The sequence below is a fragment of the Poecilia latipinna genome, unplaced genomic scaffold (genome assembly GCF_001443285.1).
Source record: "Poecilia latipinna isolate Pla-1442-1.1 unplaced genomic scaffold, P_latipinna-1.0 Scaffold22, whole genome shotgun sequence".
Lineage (NCBI taxonomy): Eukaryota > Metazoa > Chordata > Actinopteri > Cyprinodontiformes > Poeciliidae > Poecilia > Poecilia latipinna.
The window spans coordinates 362,213-371,868 of NW_015112638.1; the positions used below are offsets into that span (position 1 = coordinate 362,213).

The following is a 9,656-nucleotide window of genomic DNA, read 5'->3' on the forward strand; positions in this document are numbered from 1 at the left end:
CCTAGAGGTCAGCCAGGAGACCAAGAGGACTCGCTAGAAAGCAGCAGAAGCAGGCCAGGAGACCAAGAGGACTCGTTATGAACCCTAGAGGTCAGCCCGGAGAGCAAGAGCACTCGTTATGAACCCTAGAGATCAGCCCGGAGACCAACAGGATTCATTATGAACCCTAGAGGTCAGCCAGGAGACCAAGAGGACTCGCTAGAAAGCAGCAGAAGCAGGCCAGGAGACCAAGAGGACTCGTTATGAACCCTAGAGGTCAGCCCGGAGACCAAGAGGACTCGTTATGAACCCTAGAGATCAGCCCGGAGACCAACAGGATTCATTATGAACGCTAGAGGTCAACCCGGAGACCAAGAGGACTCGCTAGAAAGCAGCAGAAGCAGGCCAGGAGACCAAGAGGACTCGTTATGAACCCTCGAGGTCAGCCTGGAGACCAAGAGGACTCGTTATGAACCCTCGAGGTCAGCCTGGAGACCAAGAGGACTCGCCACAAAGCAACAGAAGCAGGACAGGAGACCAACAGGAATCGTTATGAACCCTAGAGGTCGGCCCGGAAACCAAGAAGACTCTTTATGAACCCAAGAGGTTAGCCCGGAGACCAACATGATTCGTTATGAACCCTAGATGTCAGCCCGGAGACCAAGAGGACTCGTTATGAACCCTAGAGGTCAGCCCGGAGACCAACAGGATTCATTATGAACACTAGAGGTCAGCCCGGAGACCAAGAGGACTCGCTAGAAAGCAGCAGAAGCAGGCAGGGAGACCAACAGGACTCGTTATGAACCCTAGAGGTCAGCCTGGAGACCAAGAGGACTCGTTATGAACCCTAGAGGTCAGCCCGGAGACCAAGAGGACTCGCTAGAAAGCAGCAGAAGCAGGCAGGGAGACCAACAGGACTCGTTATGAACCCTAGAGGTCAGCCCGGAGACCAAAGAGGACTCGCTATGAACCCTAGAGGTCAGCCCGGAGACCAAGAGGACTCACTAGAAAGCAGCAGAAGCAGGCCGGGAGACCAACAGGACTCTCTATGAACCCCTGTAGGTTCACTTTTTCATTTAGAAGTACCATCTTTCAACCCAATACCTTAGTGTGCCTGTTTGATACATTTTCAGAAGTGTATTGCAGATGCCTCCGATCACACGTCTGACTGGATGTGGGTTCTTCTGTGGCTGGTTTGAAACCGACTGGCTGTCTTTGTGGGTTTCCTCATCAGATGGCTCCTGGTTTTTCTGTTCCACTAATTCTCTGAACCTTCTGTTCAACTGTTCCACGTCAAGCTCTAAGGTCGTGTTTTTCTCCTCCAAGGCGGTGTTTTTCTCCTCCAGGGTGGCGTTTTCCTCCTTCAGCGTGGTGTTTTCTCTTTCCAAGACAATGGTTTTCTTATACAGAGCCTTCCTTTCCTGCCTCAGGTTGGAGTCTTTCTGGGCATAAACTCTTTTTTCCCCTTCCAAGATCAAGTTTTCCCGTTGCAGGGCGGTGTTTTTCTCCTCGAGGGCGGTGTTTTTCTCCTCGAGGGCGGTGTTTTTCTCCTGCAGGGCGGTGTTTTTCTCCTTCAGCGCTGCGGTTTCTTTCTCCAAGTCGGTGTCTGTCCTATCCAGAAGAACCCTCCTTTTTTCCTTCCTCACCTGCTCGTAAACAGAGCTTTCCTTCTTCAGGGTGGCGTTTTCCTCCTTCAGGGCGGTGTTTTCCTCCTTCAGCGCGGCGTTTTCTTTCTCCAAGACTGTGGTTTTCTTATCCAGACGAATCCTCCTGTTATGCCTCAGGTCGGAGACTTCCTCGGCATAAGCTTTGTTTTCCCCCTCCAAGATGAAGTTCACCTGCTCATAGACAGACATTTCCTTCTTCAGGGCGGTGTTTTTCTGCTCCAAGTTGGTGTTTTTCTCCTCCAGGATGGTGTTTTTCTGCTCCAAGTTGGTGTTTTTCTCCTCCAGAGCAGTGTTTTTCTCCTCCAACACGGCGTTTTCCTCCTTCAGCGCAGCGTTTCCTTTCTCCAAGACAGTGGTTCTCTCATAGAGAACCTTCCTTTCCTGCCTCAGGTCAGAGACTTCCTTCACATTAACTGCGTTTTCACTCTCCAAAAGGCAGTTTACCTGTTCCAACACAGAGTTTTCCTCCTCCAGGCCGGTGTTTTTCTCCTCCAGAGTGTTGGTCTTCGCCGTCAGGTTGATGTTCTCCTGCTCCAAAGCCCTGAATTTCTGCTTCAGGACGGCGATTTCCTTGTCATAGTCCCTGCTTTTCTTCTCCATGGCCGTGTTTATCATCTCCAGTCTGGCGTAATCCTCTTCCAAAGTTATGTTCATGTCCACCAGCTTTTTAATTTCTTCATCCCTCTCCCGAACAAGCTTGTCTTTTTCAAATGCTGCTTGTTCTAAGGTCATAACTTCAATTTTTAATTCCTCATTTGCTTTAAAGAGTGCATGACTCTCAAAAGACATCCTGCCAACTTCTTCCATGATCTCGTGGAGCTTCTGTCTCTCTCTCGCTAACATCCGTTGTACTCTTTCTTCCTCAGAATCAGAAGTCGAAGTCTTACTACTCTGACTCATCGTTGATACTTTCTGTCTGGAAAAATCGTTTTTAATCTCTTGTTGGGATACAATCCTTCTTCTTGCTCTCCAGGTTCTGCAATGATTATGACGGTAGAATTCAAGAGTGCAGCTTTTTGTGCATCACTCTTTGTGACATCAAATTGCGTGATGTCACAAAGTGATGTCACTACCTCAGCAGAACAACTAGAAAACTGTTGAAGTTTGAATAAAAACAAACTTTACGGCTGAATGCAGCTTGGTTAAGCTGATGGCCATTGGAGACAGTTCAGCTGGTAAAACATCACCAAAGCTGAAATCCACACTTGGGAGACAGCGGCTCTTGAGGACAATGGACTGGCACAGCAGGATGCCAGGACCAACGGTTAAAAGATGTGCCCGAAAACAGAAAAAGGGGAAACAGGCGAGCATGTTACCCAACTGGTGCCTAGGAAGCCACCAATTCTGACTTTATCTGGCTAATGTCCGCTCACTGGATAAGATAGTGGATTTGTTACATCTGAGCTGAGTTGTTGATAAATATTTAGCACAAGTGTATTTTGGGACTCACAGCTTCGATAAATCTGTATTTCTGACCCATTCTCACATCTTAATTCTTTTTGGCACCTCTTCTGTGAACTCTGATTATTTATTTACTCCGATTTTTAATTGGATTGAACTAATCAAGTTTCCTCGGATGTGTTTGAGAACATTGTCTTTTGGGGGGGGGGGAAAGTCTACCTTGACTTCAACTTTTAGATTCATTATTAATCCTTTTATTACAACAAGTAAGCCAATACATCATGCTTATAAACAAGAACCACCCCATGATGTTTCCACTGCTGTTTTTGGGGATAATGTGCAGAACTATTTTTCTAGCAGACATTGTGTTTTTGGTCTCATCTGATTTGACTGCAGTGTATTTCACAGGCATTTTAATATCTGTCCAAACTTTATCGACAAACTTTAACCACGCTTTTCTCTCCAGCAAGTTTTCACAGATGCTATTTACTTATTGTTTTATTGTTGTTGCTTTTTTTTTTTTTAGCTTTCCTAAAGTTTTTCTTTGCTCTTGCGATTATTTTTGACTCCTTTCTTAGAAATCTTGAGAGGAGCAGCTAGACGTAGTTTATTTATAATAAATTGATGTTCTTTTGTGTTCCACTGAGTTTTGGCCGAAAGGTGCAGCATTAAGACGTTTAAAAATATATTTTTATGCAACTATAAAATTGAAGAAGTCTCCATTTCTCCCCATTATGACATGATTCCTGTGCAATAATTTGTTAATGAAAAACCATTTATTGGTCATGAAGTAGGACTAATTGGCTGATTGACTGCTTTTTATGTAATGACAAATTTGAGCAATTTTTCTGGCTCTCTATTTCTTTTTGAAGCTTTATTAATTCATTTTGTGTCTCCACTTTATTACACATCATGTCTAGACTAAATTTGGCTTGTTTACTGTGTGTGTGTGAGTAAATTTGGGTTTTAATTTAATGCCAATGGTCTATTAGGAATAGATTTATTCAGAAAATGATGTTTAGTATTTCGTATTTTTGCTTTCCAGTAACTCCTGAATAATCTCCCAGAACAAAGAAAAACATATCTGTGTAGACCAGCAGGCCGAATGTTTGTGGATGTTGTGTTTACCAGGGGAAAAGCAGAGACAAGGTGGGATTTTTCCCAGCCAACTTTGTCCAACGGGTCCGACCGGGTGAGCGGGTGTGGAAGGTCACCGCTGCTTTCCATGGCAACCGAGACAAAGGCCAGATGACTGTGAAAGAGAATCAGGTGCGCAACCAGGAGATGCACACATTTTTCCTATCTTCTGCATGCACACACTCGCTCTAGGCATTTTTATTTCTAAGCGGATGCAAATTAATTCAGAAAGTGTTAAAATTATAGAGGACAGCAGTATGTAGCTTGCAGCATCTGCTCAGTTTCCACCCAGGTCCTAAAAGTGTTTTCTCACCCCTGCTCCTATTCTGTGCCCTCTTGTTTTCCCTCCTCTCCAGATCTGCATCGGGAAAAACGAGGAGATTGACGGCTTCCTTCGGCTGACTAGCGGGAAGAAGAGAGGCCTTGTCCCTGTGACATTTCTGCTGGAAATATGATGGCAATATTTCAGATTTCTCCTTGATTTAGCAGCGGAGCTCCCAGGGATGGAGGAAAACTCAGGAGTGTTTAGCCAACACCTCCCTGACAACCATGCACCCGCCTCCACCCCTCCAAGTATCACTGCTGCATCTTGAGTGGAAAACAGCCTGCAGCTTTGGCTTTTTGGCTGAAGATTAAGACAACCAGGAGCTTCTTTAGAGCTACTTTGCTTGTAGCACAGCTTCACTTTGTGAAGCTTCTTATATTTTCACCAGAGGTATGTAGCAGTTATTTTCAAGAGAATGAGTGTAAAGGTACTCTGGCTACCTCATTAGCCATCTACACTGGCCACTCACTCACAAAATAGAGGAAAGGACCTTTTTGTCATGATGTCGAGGCATGTTGCAGTTATTTGTGAAAAGAAATAACTGCAACATGTTGCTTGTGCAAACCCGTTTTTGGTTGAGTAGAGTGGAGATTAATAATTTTGGTCACAATGTCCAGGTTTTTAATGGTACATAACTCAGATTGTCGAACATAAAATGATCCAGGTATTACTGTGTACTAATGTCTTTTCTGCTCTATCTTGGTCCAATCAAAGTCACAACACATCCTTTTGTGTCTCACTCACTCAAGGGTTTTCCCTGCATCCCAAAACGCTTTTCGGTGATTACAGCACGGCACATTTGCACTCTTCACAGCTTCAATGTGACAAATACTTGCATGCACCTTGGGGAGCTCTTAGTTTGCCCTTCAAAGGTTCTCCCATCCACACGATTTTCCAGAGGGTTTGTATTTTCACTTTCTTCTATGTAGCTCAATGGACCATTAGGATCTGCGTGCTGTTGTTGCATCATAAACATAATTTATCTAAGGCTACGTTCACAATGCAGCCCGAAGTGACTCAAATCTGTTTTTTGGGTTGTTGTTTTTTTTTTTTTGCCGTGGTCGTTCACACTTCCAAATATAAGCAACCTGTATGTGATCTCCAGTGTGAACTACAAACAGCCTGAAAGTGTCCCGCATGCGCAGTAGAGGGCGCAATAACGTCACACATAGAGAGCGATTTGCCAACCGCCATAAAGAAGAAGTGCTCAGTGTTTGCGGCAGTAAACACGGATGCTAACGGTGGAGCATAGCTTGCACATTTGAAGTTGTTGCCCGCCTGAGCCAGCATATGAACAACTTAATCCTTTTTGTCGTCTGCCATTGTTGTTTTTCTTCCCGCTCGCGCGTATGGGGACACAGAATAGTGACGTTTGTCGAGTATCAGTGACGTTCAGGTCTGTTGAATGCGACCTGGACGTTCGGTCACATTTGAATCGGAAAGGTTTCGGATATCCAAGTGGCCTGGGTCGCATTCGAAAAGAATCCGACTTGTGTTGTTCAGACTGACATGAAAAGATCAGATACAGGTCGCATTACGGCAGAAACATCCGAAATGGGCCACTTCAGGCTGCAGTGTGGACGCAGCCTATGTGTAACGTCCTGTATTATTGTCATGTCATGCCATAGGAAAGGGCAAACGAACCAGAGCGACTGACTAAAAGCCATATTCAGGTTTCTTGATGGAGAAAAATTACTAAATACTGTCAGTCTTTTCCACAGAGAACTAATTTTCAAATCACCTTATTTATTTAATTTATTGATCTGTCAGAAATTATAAGGCTTGGTTAAACTAAGAGTGTTTGTATATAGCCTTCTTAAAACACTGTATATATATTAGCTCCTGAAAGCACGCTAACACAAAGTTTTGCAGCTTTGCAGGAGCCGACTGAGGGCATTAATTTCTCTAACCTGCAGGAGATTCCTGTTTGTCTCATGTATCTGCAGCATGTAATGCATCTCTTTGCTCAATTACCATCTCGCCGTGTCAGCACAAATATTTCAAGATACTATGCACAACGGTTCTAGTCACTCACTTTGTTTTGTTCACAGCTTATTTCCAAAGCAGCTCACCGTGTCTTTGTCATGAAGTAGTTTGGCGAAGATTTAAAATTGGACTTTGAAATCAGCGGTCTTGTGTGTTCACTGTTCTATTTCAATAATCCTCACCGACTAGAACTAGGATTGGCTCAGGATAACGATTACCAGTTCTACCTAACTGCACACCTACCAGGCTCAGCTCTCAGCATGATTGGTCATCATGTGGTCCTCAAATAATGCTAATAAAGTTGGATGAACATTCAAGTTGTGTCTTTGGTTATTTAGAAAATAATGGTTGGTTTTTAGTGTTTAGTAAGGATGGAAAATGGGAATTAATGGTGTGTTTTTTGAGGTTTTTCACAGTCACATTATAACCCTAAGCAGTTCATTTGGTTGGTTTCTTACAAATTCATCAAATAAAATCTTATTTGTATAGCACATTTCAGGAACACTGCATTTCAAAAATACAAAGAGCACATAGTCAACAATTGAAACATTACATTCTGCTGTTACACAGCAGATTGTTGATTTATTATTTCACTTATAAATGTTTCAAAAGCAACTGAGCAGGTGGGTTTTTAGTCAAGATTTAATTGCACTCAGTGTTTCAACTGTTTTGCAGTTTTCTGGAAGTTTGTTCCAGTTTTGTGGTGCGTAGAAGCTGATTGCTGCTTTTCCATGTTTGGTTCTGGTTCTGGGGATGCAGCCCAGAACCAGAAGACCTGATTGATCTGGAAGGTTGCTATGACAACAGCATATCTTTAATGAATTGTGGTGCTAAGCTGTTCAGTAATTTATAAACTTAAGAGAGTATTTTAAACTCTATTCTCTGAGCTTTAGAACTGGGCTAATGTGCTCTAACTTCCTGGTTTTAGTCAGAACTCCAGTTGCAGCTGTTTGATTTTTATTTTTTTTTATTGATTTTTTTATTTTAGGCAGACCTGAAAGGACACTGTTGTAGTAATTCATGCGACTAAAGATAAACGCATGGATGAATTTCTCTAGATGAGGCTTATAAATTCATGTTAGAATGGCCCAGTCAAAGTCCAGACTTAAATCCACTTCATTATCTGAAAACATTTGAAAACTGATGTTCATAAATGTCTAAATGTCTCAAAAGACAATGTTAGCCATAATAACCATGACAGATAATGTTTTCAGTCACATGTTGATTTCTTCCACTTCATCAACCTCTTAAAAAATGACAAATAAAACATAAAATTCTTTGTTTTTCCCTGTTTTTTAGTGTTTCTGAACACACTATAAAATATTCATTCATATTGTGCAGTTTAACCTCATATTCACAAAGTAATTTCACAGCTAATTTCACAAACTGTACTTGAACAGAAATTTTCTCGTCTCGTGACCTCTTTCCTCAAATTTTCTGAGCGCTTCCACTGGAATTGGTAGTGACAAGACTGCTTTTTCCTAATAACCATAAATAACACGATTAACTCCCAAGAAAAATAATTTTCAACAGAGGAGCTACTGGCAGGCCGTGGACTGTAAGCTGGCAAAGAGAGCACCGTGTCTCTGTGAGCTTGTGTTTCTCCCTGCTGGGGTGCGAGGAACATTTCTCAAATCATGACCCAGTTCTGTTATCGAAGTGGATCAAATGTGATTTTCATCTCTGCACCGAGGCAGACAGAAATGTGTGCAACTGGCAGTACATCAAGTCAGATGAACGTTTCATAAAATTGCTGATTTTGGCGCTCAAGACGGTGCGCTGCTCCAGAAATGCCGTGCACTTCCTGTACAGCCGAGACCTTCGTTTTGCATATACTAAGTGAAATGCCTGAGGAGAAAATCTGAAATTATCGTTAATTTTCTCAAACAGCAAAACTGATCAGTTGTGGCTCCTTCCAATAATACAAACCCCAGAAAAGATCTTAAAACGTGTAAGGTGTCGTTTGTAAAGCAATAATTCGGGTTACTTAGCTTTTCACAAGAGAAAAAAATAGGTTTCATTTTTTGGTGTCAGATTTTCACCATGTTATTAATTTATAACGGTTTCAAATTTGATATTCATTAGCAGGCTACATATTTAGTTTTAAAACTAAGTACAGCCTACAAATATGTAGCTCTAAATAAATACTTAAATTAAATATTAAGTTAACAAACTCAATATTTATCTCCAACCAAAATTAGGTTGTTACAAACTAAATATGCAGCAAAATATACACAATAAATGTAAATATTTAGTTTTGAAACTAAATAATTAGCTCTAAACATTTAGCTTCAAACTAAATTTTTAGCTTCAAACTAAATATTTAACTCCAAACTAAATATGCAGCTAAATATACAAAACAGATGTAAATATTTAGTTTTGAAACTAAATTAGTTTTCCTGGGAGTTAATTGTATTTATGGTTATATAGGAAACTAAATATTTTTTGAGACTAAAGATTTAGCTCCATTTAGCTTCAAGCTAAATGTTTAGTTCTAAACTAAATATGCAGTAAAATCTAAACATTAAATGTAAATATTTAGTTTTAAAACTATTTTTTCTTGGGAGTTAATTGTGCTATTTATGGTTATATAGGAAAGTAAATATTTTGTTTTGAATCAAAATATTTAGCTCTAAACTAAATATGAAATATAATCTAAACAATAAATGAAAATATTTTGGGTTGATACTTAATATTTAGTTCCAAACATTTAGCTTCAAACTAAATATTTAGATCCAAACTAAATATGCAGCTAAATATACACAATGGATGTAAATATTTAGTTTTGAAACTAAATTATTTTTTTTCTTGGGAGTTAATTGTGTTATTTATGGTTATTAGGAAACTAAATATTTAGTTTTCAAACTGAATATTTAGCTCCAAACTAAATATGCAGCAAGTATTACACAATAAAAGTACATACTTAGTTCTAAAACTAAATATTTAGCTCTAAACATTTAGCTTCAAACTAAATGTTTAGATTCAACTCAATGTAGTTTGCATGCAAAATATTTAGATAGAAGCTAAACATTTATTTATAAGCTAAACATTTAACTAATACACATATTTGCCTCTAGCCAGAAGTGGACAGTGGTGGAGAAAGTACTCAAAAAATGTACTTAAGTAAAAGTACAAATACACAGACAAAAATGTACTTAAGT

At 40.6% G+C, this 9,656-nt stretch overlaps 1 protein-coding gene and 1 long non-coding RNA gene across 2 annotated transcripts in view; both read left to right on the plus strand.

Moving 5' to 3' along the window:
- Window positions 1-768, plus strand: part of LOC106949748 (uncharacterized) — a 3,196-nt gene extending 2,428 nt beyond the window's left edge. Inside the window, exons 2-3 of the long non-coding RNA XR_001425446.1 lie at window positions 480-544; window positions 709-768. This is a non-coding gene — a long non-coding RNA (uncharacterized LOC106949748). The remainder of the gene's footprint in view (window positions 1-479; window positions 545-708) is intronic.
- The window catches only part of LOC106949742 (SH3 and cysteine-rich domain-containing protein 2-like), a 48,723-nt gene extending 43,539 nt beyond the window's left edge, over window positions 1-5,184 (plus strand). The window contains exons 10-11 of the mRNA XM_015036216.1: window positions 4,179-4,316; window positions 4,541-5,184. Of these exons, the coding sequence (XP_014891702.1) occupies window positions 4,179-4,316; window positions 4,541-4,639 (237 nt within the window). The 3' untranslated portion in view covers window positions 4,640-5,184. The remainder of the gene's footprint in view (window positions 1-4,178; window positions 4,317-4,540) is intronic.
- The last annotated feature ends 4,472 nt before the right edge of the window (window positions 5,185-9,656 follow it).